Below are 18867 nucleotides of genomic sequence, written 5' to 3' on the forward strand. Positions count from 1 at the left end.
ATGTATGGGGTTCAATGTGTATTTTCAAATTACTGATGAACCTTGTTTTTTTATGTCATATATATATATATGAGATTGAAAATATGTTTAAAATAAATTTGACCCAGGTAAGTTAAATGGGAATCTTGCTGGAATTAATTCCTTAAAATGCGAGAGTTCCATAATGACAGTCATGAGAACTATACAAGAACCCACTATGATTATTATACATTAAATATTAAATTCATTGAGAAATAACATGCATTGTATGCTATTTAAATGGTTTTTGAAATTTCGAATTTCAATCATAAATATCTTGATAAACAGGTTTATAATCATGATTGCAGCATGAGTTAAATCCAAGATTTTGTTTAGAATCTAAGACAAAGACACCCAATCTCTTTAATTCACATGGCAGAGCTGAAAAAGATGGAAACAAATAAATTGAATTGAAATGCATGGTGGTAACCCTTACCGTGTTTTTGTTTCTGTTGCGGCGTGAAGCGGATGCCCTGCGGATTGACGTACTCTGATTCGTGTAAAGAAGCAGAGTCCGTGTTGGACTCGGTGTCTTCTGCACCATCCACACCGGAATCCGCCATCTCTTGGTCCGCTGAAGAAAGTTTGCCATCTTCAGTCTGGGCGTGCAGAGGTTGATAAGGGTTATGAAAAGTCAAGTTTTAGTTACATTTTCATAATATGAGAATCAAGATCATGATTTATATTTCACATTTTCTCTGAAGAAAGTTTGCCATCTTCAGTCTTGACATGAAGAGGCAGATAAGGGTTATGAAAAGTCGAGTTTCAGTTACATTTTCATAACTTGGCAATCAAGATCATTTTTTTTTTCACTCAAGAAATAAGATTGGTCATTCATTAACTTCTTTCGTACAAATTTTTTCTAAAATTGTGTTTTTCTTGCATTTAAAGCCTTATTTTGTGTCTTTTTTGACTGATGTAATGAAAAGAATCCCATTGGTTAGAATTGGAAATGTTTAATCATGTTAACAGGACATTGATGAAAAACAGCTTTGCTGATTCGATGGTTTCTTTTTTATCCTGTATAAATATGTCAAATAACAATCTTTAAAAAGGTCATCATATATATTTTAAACTTTGAAGGCCAAGGCAGTCTCATCTGATATTTGACTCACAAGGGCTTGTCTTTTGCCAAGAAGTTAAAGGTAAAGACCAGTAATGGTCATGCGATTGCATTGTGAAAGAAACGTTGTGGAATCGATCAGAAAAGGTTGATCATCTAGCATCTAGCATCTGCAAGGTTCTGGAATCATCAAAATGATAAGAAATTTGGCCCATTCTTCGTAAATTAACAAGCACTATACACAGAAAGATGTATATGGGACTACCCTATCTCTCTCACACGACCATGAGAGAAATAAATTTACCAATTTTACCAAATATATGAATTAGTAGGCGGTTTCCCGGCAAATTTTGTATCATCATGTATTAGTCAAAACATATTCTTTCACATGATTGGTAATGAGAGCTTCCATTTCATTTTTTGAAATTGGGGCGTTACCAATACTGGTCTTTACCTTTAAACACTGGCTGATTAATATCAACTGTGATACTATCAAACACTGTTTACATCACAATAATAATGAATAAATGGACCACAAATAAAAGCTTTAGTCTATAAATTCTAGTTCAGATACATGTTTGCAACCTTAGTGGCACCAAAAAGGGGTTAAGATAAGTTGCTTAAGTTCAGTTTTACATAGGCTAGCAAATGTGGACATTGAAGCATTCTTAGAAAAAACAAGTATATTCCTTCTGATGGAATTTCAAGCAGATTGCACTATCATATTGAAAATCCTTAATAAGTCTCTCATATAAAGGAATGTCTCCACTCGTAATTCTCAGAATTCTATTTACTTTAGATCTTAAAAGTCATCTTCTCGGATGACCATGTATTGTCAAAACACTGAATCAGTTATATAATCAAGTGGGGGGGTTTCACAAAGATTTTAAGTTGAATTTATCTCTAAGTTTCCAGGTCTCAGAGTGCTGGATGTGATCCATTCAAAATGTGCACACATTGTGAATAATTGAATTGTGCTATGCTCTACTGAATTCAACAAAGCTAATCTTTTAATCTGACAGCATTATCTCTAGGGTGGGAGCACTATTGTGTACTTACAATAGTATGGAAAGAGGTAATGGTCTATTAAAGTCAATTACTGGCAAAAAGCTTTCTGGATACTGTCCAACAAACTGTGGGTGCCCGGGCACTCTTTGACTCACCCTGGGGCCTGTCTTACAAAGAGTTGCGACTTATCCAAATCAATCACAAATCCTCCAATCAATCGCAAGTTTGCAGTCTCCTATCTCTTATGTACATACTTGCGATTGATATCAACTCTCTGTAATATGGGGCCCAGGCCTACACAGGCAGCATTAATTCATTTAGTCTCTGCTTCCTAGAGACCAATATAACCCCATCCATCTATGGTGTCTCACACTCCCTGATATAGGCGCACCCTTTTCATATTCTCCTTCATCTACATATACTTTTCGTATAAAAATTGTGTATCCTACCTTGCTTTCATCCAGTCGCTGCTCGCCTGAAACAATTATGACCCCACCCATTTGTGTTAAATCGCTCTCTGAAATTGAGGCATCCTTTTACTATTTCCCTCCATCTCATATACATTTATATTTATACTTCAACATTTATTAAAATTGTGTTTCCTACCTTGCTTTCATCCAGTCGCTGCTCGCCTGAGACTGATATGACCCCGCCCATCTGCGGTGTCTCGCATTCTGATGCAGAGGCATCCTTCCCATCTACCCCTCCTTCTCCCGTTTCTGGTATTGCTAGGGATGAGGGTCTGTCCAGGTCCTGAGCTGACTGGGATTCATCTCCGCTATCTGTATTCAGACAAAGCAGATACTCAAAAGAATTAGATACTAATTGATGTAGGTTTCAAATTCTAAGCTCTGGTGGGTGTTTCATAAAGCTGTGCGTAAAGTTACAAATGACCTTACAAATGATTTTAATATGAAATGCCAAATAGGATGCCCCCAAAAAATTCCTGACATTTTAACAAAGTGTGACTGTATTCCCATAATCTCAATTAAATTGTAGCCAAAAATACACTTTGCATTAAAATGTTTTGTTAATAATGATAAGCTTGGTCTACATCTTCAGAGTGCAATGAATTAATCTGGACTTCATCTCCACCATAATACTTCATTATCAATGAATACTGAATCTCTATCTACATACCTCTTTCTGAACTTTCCTCTGGTATACTCTCGGCGACGCCCAAAGACTGTACCGAGCCCGTCTCTCCCTGAGCCTGGGAGGCGGGACCTGAGGACTGAGGACTAACCACTGTAGCAGCAGCAGCGGAAGGGGAGGGCCCATTGGAGGGTGCAGAAAGGGAGGGGGAGGTTTCCTCGATAGGGGTGGTGGAGAGGCGGTTCTTTCCCTGCCGGACCTTGGGGGACTGGCGGGACCTCCGCCTCCTTGAGGAGTCTCCGATGCCACCTGCCCGCATCTTCAACTGGAATCGGAAGAATAATTGAAATTCACTTTTACTGATATAAAGTCAAGATATGTGGCGACAATATGGCTACACAGAAGGCATATCCTACCGTTGATAATTAACATGTTGATTACTCATAATTTATTCCATCAGAAATTTGTTTTAAAGCCCCACTGCACTACTTATAGCTACATGCGCCCTATATACAGCCAACAATGCCTTAGCGGTACCCGTTGGTCCCCCATGATCCCTTTTTTCTAATGTCTATTGAGAGCTGATTTGATGAGATAGCCACCTGTCAGTGACCATGCTGGGATGTCTAATCCCTCTTGGCCAAACAAGTGCAGACAGGCATTAAGTGAAATTAAAATCAACCATTAAAAAAAAATTGGTAATGATGTGCATTACATATATCACTTTGCCAATTCATACCCATGCAATATACTGAATGTAAGGAGATATTAACTTATATGTTTGTATCTTAAATATTTCTGGATACATTGCTAAATTCCTGTCAGGAAAACCCATGATAATTTAGAGAAAGCAAGGAGTCTTGACAAAATAGTAGCAACACAAAATCTGAATCACTTTGTCATAAGTTTCCCTTTATTCATTTAAAATCTTGTTACATTGAACTTTACTCATGACGCCTTTGAAAGAAATACATATGTAGAATGATTGGCATGGCCACATGGGCGATGTTTTTTAGAGATATATTTACCTTTCTGACTCCAGAGAGCTTCTCTTCCTTGAATTGAGGTAGTCTTGAAAACAACAATTGGACCATATCATTCAGCGTGTGCTCAGCCGACTTCCGTAACAGTTCTAGAAGCATACAAAGAATGAAAAGAATGTTTACCCTTTTCTCCAACAATAATATAGTAGTTATCATGATAACATATCTAAAAAATAATAATAATATACAATATTTACATTTATAGTAGCACATTGCAAATATACTGCAATGTTGTTTACAATGTTATTAATTTCAAAGGTTGTCACACCCACACACAAGTATGATAGGTTTATTGCAACATATCTCTGTATTCCAGTACATTTATCTACTAATTTTATATATTAATGTGCATATAGAATTTATACTACTTATTTTCATTAATGATAGATTTAGTAGTGATTAAAGGCATCCTTAAACAATGTTAAATCTGAGATGCATGGCCCTATGTGTTATCAGTGTCTGTGATATGGTGTTATATTGAAGCCCTAACAAAATTGCACCTCGAAATGATCATGAAGTGCCTCAAAAAAGTAAAAATCTTTGAGTGACCGGTTTTACCATACTCATTTCCAATCATAAATATCTTGATAATCAGACAGGCGATCAGCTTGTAAAAGTCATGGGATTCCTGACTGACCTAAAGGTTTATAATTATGATTGCAGCATGAGCTAAATCCATTTTGTTTCAGAATCTGGGGCAATGTAACCGAGTCAATTTAAGTTTGATATGATTAGAAGTCAACATACCACTGAGTCTAAGCTCAAAGCAGATGCGGAAACACGATGGCATGATCTCACAGACAGCTTCATTGGACAGTAACATTCCCACCGGTGTCAGCAGCAACGTTCTCAGAACCTAGACAAAAAATATAATAGCAATACAGAACATCTTCATTTAAGAACAAGGTTTACCAATAGCAGGAGAGTGCAGTCCCTTTTGTAACAATCATTCCATATTTTGTTGTTTGACTCAATAACTTTTGATTTAGAGCACTAAAAAGTATGCCAGATGCATGATTACACAAGTAAAACTCACTACACACTAATGTCTACTGAGCCTGATCACAAAGACTTTGGAGAAATCAATTCGGGCAATTTTTATACCCTATGGTATGTCACAATATATTACAATAGCTGGTAGAAGGCTACTTAAATTGCCACAGGTCTATCTTTCTTAATTTATTTTTCAATTCATTTATTTCCACAATCTCATATAATATTCAAAATACATATGAGATATCTGAAGTGGGAGGATCATGAAAAGCACATAAATGAATTACCAATATTACCAAAAAAAAGGAAAGATAAAAGAAAATAGAGGAAAGAAGGAGGAAACATTGCATTAAACATAAGTTATTAGAATTTTTCAAAAATGTTGAGATATATACGGTTTCCACCGATAGATGATTTACCTGGAGGATCTTCATGAGGACGACTTCATCAGAGCTAGGATCGGTCCCGACGAACCTGGTGTGTGTTACAGCATCAGCTATGTTCTCAATGCCTTGTGCTGCTCCTCCTATACTGGGATCTACATGTAGGGGGGGGGGTAAATAAAAGAGGGGGCGTGATGATTTGGTGGAAATGCAAAGGTCTTGAAACCTGTTTCAAACAATGTTTATGCATTAATGCCGTTTGGTAAGGCTCCTTGAAAATGAAAGATAAACAAGGAGGAATTATGGCTTGGCTCAGTAGCAGAGTAGTGGTATCTAGCAACTATTTGTTTCTATTCATCTTGTCCAAACAACAAATCCACTGCCTACAATGTAATTAACAGAGCAGAACTTTTTTAGGCAAGTCTTTCTTACAATGCAAGTGTCTCATCAGATCTCAATATTAGATTTATATGTACATTTAACCATCATCTGCATAACAAAGATAATTATTTTAGTCTGCATCATAATTCTCTATTCTCATCATAAATTCTCTAGGCACGTTTGTTTTAGTTTATTCTGTATAAAAGCCCAAATTAGTTATACCTCTTATGAGTTAAAACCATTAGTAAACTTGAGTTAATACAGCTTAGAAATTACAGTATTGTAGATTGTGAGTCTTACCTAAAAGGCCATACGAGAGAAATTTGTTGACCGAGGAAAGGGCCAAACCGGTGATAGGTCCAGTCGTGTCATCTGAGCGTATCACATCAAGGAACGGGCCTAGAAATACATTAGGCTCAATGGCGCCGAGTTCTATAAAAAAGGTGAAACAAAATCATGTTAACGTAATTACAATTATTACAATGTCTTTCTTTACTGGCATATTGTTCATGTTTTGAACGAGCAAACAGCTTATGTTTCATGATTTCTTGCGCATCTTAGTTTTCAATTCAAGATGCATGAACAACTGTGCTGATTCAGTCATTCTTTCTTTGCTTTAAACTTTAATCACTACTCCATTAACCCACCTCTGTTGAAAAATAATTTTGTGAGGAGCAAAAACTATTAATAATTATAATAATAAAAATGGTGCTTATAAAGAGCTTACCACCTAAGTCTCTAAGCGCTATAACAAACAAATACAATGATAAACAACTACATATTAAACAAAACAAAAAGAAAATGCAAATAAACGTGCAAATTACAATACACATCAATGTGAACAGAGTAAGTTAATCATCAAAAGCAATTTTGAATAAATGTGTCTTAAAACGAGTTTTGAATTGGTTAACAGTCTGACAGAAAACCAGAGGTATACAACCCAAGTATGATGATAATGGGTTTTATATTCAGAGCACACCTCTCAAACAGGAAGACTCAGTCTTTCATCAAATACTCTCCTTGAAACTCATGTGCAAATATAATGCAATCTACTCCCACATGAAGTGTTCCGCACCATTAACTTCTGATTAGTCTCTCTCACCTTAATGCCCTATTCTTGTCGATCTCTTTCTCAGGGTAATAACTCTGAAGTGCTCTAGTTGATGAATCGACTACATACTACACACTGTTTGCCTTGCCCCCCCCCCTTTTTTTTAAAAATTGATTCATGACACATTTCTACAGCAGATTTGCATGAGCATGAGGTAATTACATGAGTATTTATCCGTAGGGGAGATATTTAATCAAAATGCCCACAACTAAACTCACACAATGTAGCTGATAGTATACTGTATTCTCATATTCTAAAAAAAAGATTATGGACATGACATGAACTACCTTTCAATTCTACCTCTACTTTCACTGCTTTTAGAATGCCGGAATAATTAATGCATACAGCGACTACAGCCCGATATAACAGCATATGTTTTTATCATTCTGGCATTGATTGACAATTATCACTATACAAGCTGTGCAAGCAATTACATGTAGCATTTGGCATACTGGCATAGGTATTCAATCTTGACTGTTTTTGTGGGTTAATGTTTACATATTTGTTTGCACATGATGTTGGCACCATGGCGCTAATATTAGCTACAATATACTATCTTTGTCACGTACTGTATATGAATGCAATAAAAAAACTTATACATTAGTCTCCCTTCCATGCAAAGTCTTTTCATTTTTTATTGTGGTTCTAAAATAATTTAGTAAATAAATAAATTTATTTAGTAAATCTTTTTTTAATGAAGTGCTCTTTGGACATTCCCAAGCTGCTGCTCCATTGGAGTTTTAACAGACAATACAATATATTCCTTTCACAAAAACAGCAGATCTAGATGGATAAAAATAGCACCAGCATGCCTGAAAACAAGGCTAACATCCCTCTGGTAATGACAAGTCTTTTCTAATGCATATACCAGGTGAAATACTATTACATGGCCATGAACAGCACTGCAGATGACACCGTGTACCGTGTGTAGTATAAGGCAGTAGTTGCAATGGCTTTTTAACACTTCAAACCATTTAAGTACCAAAGTAGTTGTTGTTACTTGTTTATGTCAACCAATTCCTGCTCTTACATAATTACTGAAAGAGAAGGTTGAGTTCTGGGAAAGGTAAAAGATAATCTGTAAGCTTTTTCATTATTCTTATGTTAGTGTGGAAGAGTATCATATTAAAAAAACTTCCACTAAAAAGGATGGCTCTTCAAATGGCCTCATATTCGAAATATAACAAGTAACAGCTCAAGGTTGTGGACATCAACTTTCATGCCACATGTTATGTTTGTGTCGTCCCATATACACATTTCTGTGTACAGTGTATGGGACTCTGTGCAAGACTGAGCCAACTTCCTATCAAACCTCACAGTACCGTATACACCAGGGGGGCGTTTCTCAAAATTTATTATCAGTGACAAATGACAATTTTTGTTATAAGCTACTGAAATCCTTGCTTCTGATTGGTTATCAGCAGATTTGTCACTGATTTTTGTTATTTGTCATTAAAAATATGCTTTGTGAAACGGGTCCCAGATATACCAACCTTTACATTCACCATTCAGGGAAAATTCATTCAGAAATCAGGGAGGTTTCTATCGATTGCATACAGCATAATAGGAATAATTTTCTCAAAAAATCAGAGAGGCATTACAATTTGTGTGGAGTGACGTATACAAATTAAAAATATTCAGGGAGCCTCCCTGAAAATACGGGAGGGTCCGGTTGGCATAGATCTCTGTATGCTACATGATCAAGCTTTCCAATTGCTTCCACACAGTATTGCTTAACCAGAACTTGACTTTATCTTTAAACGACTTCAGTTATCTTTATACATGTATACAACATCCCTTTCAAATACTAAAAGAGATTTCATTTCCTTGTCTCATTATTGACTCGTGTCATTTGATCTCATCATTGCTCTAAATGAAAGCATTACTTCTTTCACTTCAATTATTTTATACATGACATACAACTTGCATCTGAATCATGAATACTGTTGGAAGAATTAAAGGGGGTGTAGCCTGACGAGACTACATGTCTTTGCCGTGGCCTGACTCGGGGCCAATCGGGTATAATACGACTATGAACGACACGACTGCAGTATTCACGTGCGTGCAACATACATGTACGCGAAATGTGCAGTTGTCCAAAAGAAGTCGTAGATGGCGTTAACCAGTTTTTGCCATGCTACACCCCCTGTAAAATAAGGGGGAAATGTCAACATACCTGCAATACTGTTAAGGATTGCTTTCAACCTTGAGAAGTTTACCAAGAATGGATCCTGCTCTTCCTCCTGTAGGTAAAACAAAAGAAACAAGACACAGGTTTAACGAGAACAACAAAGAGGGAGTAAAACACTGTGACAGAATAAAAACTGTGTAAGGATCTTGCCATCCAATTAGTTTTCTACTTTAATAACTATACATGTAAGTGATAACATTCTAAAATTTCTCTCCAGTTGCATTCATTTGAAGGATAACAAATATCATACAGATAGAAAAATAGGCTAGATTTTCACAAGTCATTTCAACTAAAATTGGCAGCACAAGTAGTTATTGAATCTGACACTACCAGGTTCCTGAATATCAATATCTATACATGACAAATGTACACCATACTACATCCCTATAAACAATCTGGGGGGGGGGGGTTTGTCTGCTTCATCTAATTCTAAATTGATTAGCATTGTCTCTTCACTTATTTACTAAAATTGCTAAACATTTCAATAATTTTTCTTCAAGACCAATCTACTACATTCACCCACCTGGGGAAGATGGGTCGTCCATCTTGAACTCCGTCTCATCGCCGTGACAACCAATTGCATCTCTCCTTGGACGACATAGATGCCATTCTTTGGTGGGGCGATCTTAAACGCTGCCATTTTTGCTGAAGACGCCTTCTTTCAGCTGGAGCTAATGAGGACCAGGATTTGGTTTTCTGGTCCTCTAGTAATCAGTGATAGGGGTAACTTGGTAACTAAATTGGGTCAAAGGTTAGGTCAAAGGTGAGGACAGAGAGAGAAATAGAGCACTACACAGTGCAATGACCCGTTACATCCTTGGAGCTTCTCTGTTGATCTGAATTTAGGAAGAGAAAAGAGAGAGAAGAAAGAGAGTAAATATCTGCACAATGGCTCATTGAGAAAAAAAAATGTTTATTGAATGTTTGAGAGAGTGACTCTCATTCATGTCTGTCTTTTGTTTTGGCAATGTACTATTCTATTTTAAACAGAAATTTAGTAATTTTTATAATCAGCTATATTCGAGGGAAGGGGCAACAAGAAAATAATAGATCTCTAAAATTACTATTTTCAATCAGTAACTGAATAAGAAATGAGTAAAGGTTTACCATTTGGCATTTTTCATCCGTTTCTTTTTCTTTCTCTTTTTGTGAGTCAGCTATTAAACTACAAGTTAAATAATATTATTAATAATAATATTATTACATGGTCATTTTGCAACTTTTTTTTTCAGATTTAGAAATTATAAACAATAAACTACAGCCACAATGGAAAGTGGAAAGATGAACGATCATGAATTTGATGAAAATGATGAACAGGTCGTTTAGAGCACTAGAATTTATTTTGAAAATAAATGGTGCCAAAATAAATAGCTCTGGTAGAGGTCTATAAAACGATGCTTCAAATATAATGCTTTCCATTTTAATGATTTTACCATCTTAGCAAGCATAGAAAGAATAAAAGAAAAAGAAAAAAAGAACTCTCCCGTTTCTGTGTCATGCAAAACAGGAACACTGAATCACTCAAAGCTCCTATCAAAAACTTTCTTGTAGAACCTTGTCAGTCAAGGCGCATGGCCTTTACGGGAGACTATTTCCTATTTCAGAGACCGTCTCTAATAAAAGACTTTTGTAAATTTCCCATTTGATATACCAATTAATTACTTTAATCACTACAAAGGGATCACCTAGGCTCAAAATAATATGAGCAGATTCCTCATGACATAATACCGTCTCATCCATCTACTTTACACATTCACTGTCTACATTTGTTTTCATAAAAAAAAAAATTGTTATGATTCACATACAAAGACAATGAGCTAATGACCTTGGAAAGGTGAAATTTTGGCTAGGAAAAATAGCCTTCTACATGTAGGTACATGTTGATTGATTCTTTTGTTCTTTGGTAAGCTAAAGGTCAAATATGGCTATGCACCTCTGATGTATACTGCTTGTCTCTCAGCTTGCATATGTATGGTAGAGTGACCATAATTTGTGCATGACCCAAGTTCCTGCACAGTTCCATATCTTTAAATATTAAACAGCAAGATTTCAAAAATCTGATACCATGCACCCATGGAAAGAGAAACTTAAAATTACCAAGTGATGTTTTCTTTAAAACTGGGTGAGAAATTAAGAAAATGTTAAGAATATGTTAAAAAAATTAACAAAAGATCACCAATTTTTGCAGCATTTTGCGTCCGTGCTACAACAAAAATGAACTTACCAACAAGGGTCTGGAAATCTTCATTTCAAGAGAAGATGTCATCGCAAATTGTGATTAAAAAGTGATACCAACTGATTGTATATTTTATCTTCCACTTCAAGTAATTATTTTACTTTGTTGGATCTGCTCTGCTGGAGAAATCAGATGGAAACTTTTGTGGAGTGTGGACGACGATCGGACATCAAATTCCGAGATAACGATATTGCTGGAATTGATGATCGCTGCAAAGTGAAATGACACACTGAACAAAACACCATTTGTAGTCTTAAATATTGCTATCCATTTGGCAGGAGTCTTCTATTGATCCAAATAAATTTGTGTAGAATTTGAGAAATATAGATCGAATATCACATTCCTATTCATTTTATTTTTTTGTAAGTGTGCGAACTTTGGACATCCCATTCATCCTATTTCTAATCCTACCTCGTTCGTATGAGTGACAAGTTTGATGACAAAACCATGAAAACTATGTTCAACTTCACGACTTTTATTTTTGGCCCAAACAAATTCTCTCATTCCCAGTTCCACACAATCATAAATGACATACTAATGACATGTTGTTATGTCTGACGTGTATTTCCACAATGCTTATGTCATGTCAGCTAGCGCCAGTGGCAGTGCGATGTGCATACAGTACTAGTTACTACATTGACGAAACGGCAGCCAATCATACCATACAGACAGTGTCAATCACCAAGTCGGTCACACACTCCTCAAAACGATTATCGTTTCACAGTTCTTTCAAAACAGTTTTCTGAAAGCTTAACACTTATTTAAGTCAACCACAGTGTAACGAATATAACTGTAATTTATTTCACAAATTCATACTCACCAGCTCTCATAAAACAGCAAAATATGGTGAAAATACGATTCTACATTGACATCCACAGTGCGAACGAATACCGGCGGCGATTTCGCATAGCATTATCGAGTGTACTAAATTATCAATCGCCTTTCCGAAAATGACGTGGTGCGCATGTGTACAATATGGCTGACGTAGCGAGGAGACTGGTGCAGAAACATAGTTCAATGACAATAGTGCGTGTCCTAGCCACGAAGCCGAGTTTCAAGCTATGCGAAAGATGGGTTTTATTTTGTATTGACAGAATGATCTTTGAGTAGTGAGGGGGAGGCATGGATGGGAGTGTCTTGGTAGTTTTGGGGTAATACCACCACGCACTTCCCTCCGAAAAGGATTCCCCCAAAAACAATATTTGGAGAGATGACCCAACCACCCATGTCAATAATTCAATTTATGTTATTAAATTCGTTTCATCTGTATAAAACAGAAATTGCACGATTAAGTTTCCAAAAATTCCCTATTTCAATCAATCAGGAATATATTTCCATGATATTCCTATGGGTTTTGTTCATCGATAAACATGTATCAAGCTGCTGTATATAGATGAGGTGGTGTTTTTTTTGTATCTTGGTATATTTACCCGAGGCATTAATCTGCCCCTAACCGGTACTAGATAAAAAGTTTGTCAGATTTTCAATTTTGAATTTGATATACTTTCTTAGAAGTTAGGCCTCTTATTTTTGTTTAAAGGTAATACAAAGTTTTGGTAATTAATATTTCAACAACTTTGAAAATAATTGGGCTCTAAAACGCTAAGGATTTCGAGAAATTAAAATATCAAATTTATCGGTGCTCCCGATAAATTTCAAATAGCGCCTATGCCGTCATATAATGGTACATTCGACCATGAAAATCTCTGAATATGCAGTTCTGATATAAATTTCCAAACAGGAAAAGAAAATCGATCTTAGTCAAGAAACATTGTTTTGAAGCTAAAGTAATATCAATCTTGAGAGCCTGAAGCTATACAACATGGGATTTTTTTCTCACAACTTCATCACTGTATACCCGATTTCAACGATCAATAAATATTGCAGGAGCGCATCTATAATGCTTCCAATATCATGATGTTCGTTTGAACCAAATTCATGACCCCATACCAAAACTTTGTATCACCTTTGTAATATTACAATGCAAGTTCTGTATCGCATAATATTAGGCTACCATCTTGTAATTCAAGAACACGAAATATCTGATGATTGCAAATTTGGAATGCAAAACTAGGTTGTTGTCTGACCAGGTGAGAGCGAATCCGACGCATTTAAACACTCAGTATTGATTAACGTGGAAACCTTTGGACACCAACCTTCATTCTTTCATGACTGCTCGTCCCGGGCCCATCACAAAATGTAGGCCTACATATTTTTACTCTCTATATAATTCTCTGGATTGATTATGTCTCCCGTGTTTTGTCATTGCCTGTATGCTTTCTTTTTATGTCTTATAGTTCTGCCCCATAACTTTATATTGTCATATATATGCTCAAATTGAGAAGAGAAGAAATATATAAAAATGAAGAAATGGTTATAAATTGGAAAGGAGGCATAAAAAGAAGAAAAGACGACTTCCTTCTTCACCCGCCTCACCCTCCCTTATAGTTGCCTTGGTCATTCATATTTTATTCAGTGAATAAGATGCCCCCCCCCCCCTCGATTATACGTGCATATAATGCAGAAAGGGAGGAAGGGTGAGTGAGAGAAAGAGAGAGAGACAGAGAGGGGAAAAGAGAGACAGACAGAAAGAGAGGGAGAGAGAGAGACAGAGAGAGACAGACAGACGGACAGCCAGAGGAACAAACAGACAGAGATAGAGACAGAGAGACGGGTGGAGGGAGATAGAGAGTATAATAAATAAAAATAAACATCTCAATTAAAGGCATACTTCTTTATTGTGGATACTTTCACAGAATTCTATTCAAGAATAGAATATTCAATTCAGGGTGTATATCTTTACTCTAAATACTTCAATTCTTTACACATCCATATACAGTAAATAGAATTTAAATATATTCCAATTCTAGGCCTACATCAGTCTGACTACTTTCTTTACATTTCCAAATAAATTGAACATTCATTTCAGTTCAAGGCGCATATCTTCTTTCACTTACAAAATTATTCAGAATTTGGTATCCTGAAAGTATAACATGTTGACATTATAATTTTATGATAAATGAACAGGAATGGACGGATAATTAGAAATGTCACTCATAATTATTGTGGCATGGGAGAATCAATAATTCCCAAGTATCATAAGATATTCTTTTCTTTACAACAATGTTATTCATGAAAGATATCAGAAACAATTTCGACAGGCATAGTATAGTCATACCAACTTCAATTTCTTATAATATTGACAGGCATAGTATTAGTAGTCATACCAACTTCAATTTCTTATAATACTTTATTAATAAAATATACCGATAAGTTTGAAAATCGCTAAAGCAACAATGAAATTATGCTTTCACAAGATATATATTTGTTACTTTCCAACGCTTATAATGATAAATTGGGTTATCATCAGTATTCAAAAGTTCTAAACACTGAACTTCTTGTGGAAAAGAAAAATATAAAAATGTCAACAATTTCGATATAATTCTTCTAGATATGAGGTATGGATTACGTTACAAATTTTGTGAGGTCTGTGTTTACTATCTGACCAGATTCTGCTACTGGAGGAAGGAAAATAAATTTGCATATTTTTAGAATTGCAATGACGTTTTAAATAGAACTGTAAAGTTAAATTAAAAATAGATGCATAGGGCCATAGCTAGTAGAGAGAGACAGCTGTGCCATGCTCGGACCCACATATGCCAGGTCAAAGGTCACTTCACGGAGATAAAAAAAGTTCTCTCTCACCATATTATCTATATAACCTATGCCAAGCATTAACAGGATGTTAAGACGGGGGGGGGGGGGAAGAATTGTGTGATAGCAATTTAAGGCCATTTAAAAGATAAGTTTAAAAGAACTAAATTTTAAAGACAAAGCAGAGGGGGGCCAGATGCGCCATGTAGGTGAAATTCTTTTAGAACTCACTCTCCACCTTTTTTTAAAACATTTTCAATACACAACTTTATAGAAAATAGACAATTTTACAAAAATGATGTACACAAAATTTATTTACATAATAAACAACTTTTAATCTTAAATTACAGGTATAATATTACATAAAATGCTCTTGGGATGTCCTTGTTGACTTGCATGATGTAATAATGTTTCATCACGTCCTCAATGATTTTCAAACTGAGTAGAGTGGGGGAGTACGAGTAAAGCTCACATTTCCCGGAGAAGAGCACATGATTTCCATCACAAAATGAGGTCCATTTACGATTTTTTTAAATAAATATTTTCCTCTGGTATTTAGTAGGCTTTCTGAACTGCTTCCAGGGCTTTGTGGCAGTGATCATCTAGCTTTCCGTCTCCTCCTGCATAAGACAGAGATTAAAAAGGGGATACAAATGTAAAATGCAACATTTAAAGTAGTCACCCTAAGCAAATCATGACAACTGATATTTATGGACAAATTATATATGGGTTGAAAGATTTTCTCTTGAAAAACACGAATAATTTGCTGAAAAAACATGGAAAGGCGTAAAATGCAATTTTGTGGCTAGCTGTGTCTTGCATGTGACGTCACAAATCTTGATGTCTATGGAGGACCGCTGAAGCCTGATTACTGCAGGCCCTAAACATATTTTGAAGAGGAAAGTTGTTATATTGGATCAGTAAGGCTTCCCCTTTGCAATGATATGAATTTATCATCAATCCAAAACACTTTTGATTTTTCAGGTGACTATTCTTTCAGAGGTCGGGGCTATGGTCTTGAAAAATGAGGGCCCTTGGTTCAATACCAACAATCTAATTGTACTGCATTATTGTTTCCAAGAATAGCAGGTAAAAATGAACATCTTGCATCACTGGATGAATAATTAAACGATTGCTATCGACTTGGAAGTAACAACCACATCAATGACTGATTACGATTATGATAATGAAAATGACGATTCAACAAAATCAATTCAACATTCAACAACAAGGAATAAAGGTGTTAGAAGGTTAAAATGTGGATAATCTCTTTACTTTTTCTTTGGTTTCCCCCTATCTTTTCCTTTTTTTTTTTTTGTTGGACTAATTTAAACGTACAATAAGGTTTCTAAAAGTATGAAGGTTTTTTTCTAGATATGGATTTAGTCTTCCTATTCCTCATTTTTCTATCTTTTTACAATCAAATAAGTTTTTTTTAAAGGAGACTGCTCTTCTTTCAGGACTACAAACGTAAACTCATTTAATAACATTATTCTTAGAATATACACTATGATAGAGGGATATTGAGAGACATTTACCATAATCAAGTTCCAGGATATCACAATTGTAAACCTGTTCTCCATTCACGATTAACTCAATAACATTCCAGTCTTTGATCTCTTCCAACTCCACAGTGTGACCGTTCTCCTCAAGAAGGGCTAGAGTGATATACAACAAAAAAGTTCAAGATTAATTTGATTTGGTTCGATTTGATATGTTTTATTATAAAAAGAACATACTGTTTTTCAAAATAGCAGCCATAAGTCTGAAACAAATTAGATTTAAAACTTAAGAGAATATGGTGTATTAAAAGTTGATTTGATAAGATACAACAATGCACACTCAAAAAGTGCAATTGAATAACAACATCGACACAGAAATGAAAGCGACAGATCAGACAAAAGTAAATATAGAGACCACAGTAGATGTAAACAACTAAATTCAGGATTGAGATTTCTCTTTTATCATTTTATTCCAGCCAGTACATGTAGGTCATGATAATCTTGTCCTATTGTTTTAATTCTAGTAGACAATCTAGACCTTTTTAAATGAAAACAAAAAGTTGATGGCTTCCTGAAAAATACAGGGTGGCAGAGCCACTACTCTTGGCATTGAGAGACTGTCTCTATTTTTGACAGATATTTTTGTCAATATTTAATTAAAGGAGAAAGTCTCCCAATAACTTATATTTATTTAAATAAGGATCCCATTTAAAGATTAAAGGATTTGCTTGTACTTGAATCAACTTCAAGTTGAAAATGTGATTATTCTAATTTATGCTACGGTCTCAAAGGTTTGTGCGAACGATGATTTCGTACGAATCTCTGTTTTTCCATTGTCTTCCCGAATTTCCATTGTCTGAAAATCGTTCGTACAGCGTTCATAGCAGCTCGTAATGGCATTTGTGACCGAGGCTTAAATAAAGCCCGTAATTAATTAGATCTATTACTAGATTACCAACAAAATCACTTATACGTGTAGACCTACAAGGTTATTGGAAATGCCACAACTTTGTGTTTTAATAAAAAAAAATTGTGTGTGACAAAAATAAAATAACAACAAAGTAATAAAAAAAATATTTAAAAAATTGGCAAAAACAAAAAAGGCAAAACTCCAAAAGGCAAAACCAAATAACAAAAACTAGATCTAGAGTCTAGGGTCTAGATCTAGACCTGTAAACAAAATCAAAACAAAATGAGGCCTCTAAAATTCCCAAGTTATTACGATTTTTAGAATTGAATAGGCAACAAATTAGAAGAATAAGAAAGAAAATGCGATTAACTAATTTGAAACTAAATTGAAATGTGAGGGACAGATAACTAACAATATTTTGAACGTATGGGACTGGGTAAAAAAAGAATTACCTCGTAAACCACTCAGTCTTTGTGCTCTGTGAGCTGTTACTCCACAAGCGTGATATGGCCCATACCTAACCGTCACAACAGTGTTTTCAGGCATTTTAATAGCACAAAATCCAAAGTTTTTCTTCTTTATTTACAGCTAGCTGTGAAGTTTCCCAATATTTTTTCTTTCTCGGCGTTGTTGTTGTCAACGGTGACGGTCAGATCAAAATTCTATATAGCGCCATCTGATGGCGTAAATAAGCACGTCTTTCACTGAGTAGCTCTATACGTGGGTCATCGGATACAAACTAATTGCAAATTAATTTTAAAACATGTGCATGGTTGATCCAGGACTTTGTAGCTGGGCAATATCAGAGGCGGCGCTCCCGGGGGGGGGGGGCAGGGGGTACAGTGCCCTCCCACTTTTTCAAGTACCCCAAAAGTGCCCCTTTTTACATAGGAAAAGTGCCCCTTTAACTTTGTAAGAAGTGCCCCTTTTTACATAGGAAAAGTGCCCCTTTTACTTTGACAAGTGCCCCTATTCATTTATGAAGATACCTCTTCCCCTTTCCACCTCTGATAAGTGCCTGTTTTAATCTCTAGTAAGTTCCCCTTTTCAGGTACGAGAAGCGCCCCTTTTCATTTTTGATAAGCACCCCCTTCACCTATGATAATTGTCCTATTCAAATCTAAGTGGCTCCCCTTTTGCTTTGACAAGTTCCCCTCTTCCTTTGTAAAAAGTGCACTTCCTCTTTTAATTACTACCCCTTTTTAACTTAGATAAGTGCACCTTATATTTTCACATGTGCCCCGTTTCCCTTCTCATAAATGCCTCTTTTCATTAATGA

The 18867-nt window shown here is 35.6% G+C and overlaps 2 protein-coding genes across 3 annotated transcripts in view; both read right to left on the reverse strand.

Moving 5' to 3' along the window:
* Positions 1 to 12458, reverse strand: part of LOC755271 (Golgi-specific brefeldin A-resistance guanine nucleotide exchange factor 1) — a 54417-nt gene extending 41959 nt beyond the window's left edge. The window contains exons 1-10 of one of the 2 annotated variants that reach the window (XM_030979480.1): positions 12343 to 12458; positions 9810 to 10122; positions 9272 to 9338; positions 6285 to 6416; positions 5640 to 5758; positions 4975 to 5083; positions 4213 to 4316; positions 3230 to 3509; positions 2696 to 2871; positions 455 to 617 (exon numbers count right to left, since the gene is read on the reverse strand). In XM_030979480.1, coding sequence (XP_030835340.1) covers positions 455 to 617; positions 2696 to 2871; positions 3230 to 3509; positions 4213 to 4316; positions 4975 to 5083; positions 5640 to 5758; positions 6285 to 6416; positions 9272 to 9338; positions 9810 to 9926 — 1267 coding nt within the window. In that variant the 5' untranslated portion in view covers positions 9927 to 10122; positions 12343 to 12458. Of the gene's footprint in view, positions 1 to 454; positions 618 to 2538; positions 2605 to 2695; positions 2872 to 3229; positions 3510 to 4212; positions 4317 to 4974; positions 5084 to 5639; positions 5759 to 6284; positions 6417 to 9271; positions 9339 to 9809; positions 10123 to 12342 lie in introns of those variants that run through there. The other variant, XM_030979481.1, reaches the window with a different exon arrangement.
* A 2295-nt stretch (positions 12459 to 14753) lies between these two features.
* LOC115921674 (UPF0728 protein-like) lies at positions 14754 to 18256 on the reverse strand. The gene is made up of 3 exons (XM_030979482.1): positions 18041 to 18256; positions 16715 to 16834; positions 14754 to 15796 (listed from the first exon to the last, which is right to left on the reverse strand). Exons 1-3 carry the CDS (start codon positions 18132 to 18134, stop codon positions 15732 to 15734), a joined length of 279 nt encoding a protein of 92 aa, XP_030835342.1. The 5' UTR covers positions 18135 to 18256; the 3' UTR covers positions 14754 to 15731.
* Between the last annotated feature and the right edge of the window lie 611 nt (positions 18257 to 18867).

The sequence above is a fragment of the Strongylocentrotus purpuratus genome, unplaced genomic scaffold (assembly GCF_000002235.5).
Source record: "Strongylocentrotus purpuratus isolate Spur 01 unplaced genomic scaffold, Spur_5.0 spur5_scaffold_10, whole genome shotgun sequence".
Taxonomy (NCBI): domain Eukaryota; kingdom Metazoa; phylum Echinodermata; class Echinoidea; order Camarodonta; family Strongylocentrotidae; genus Strongylocentrotus; species Strongylocentrotus purpuratus.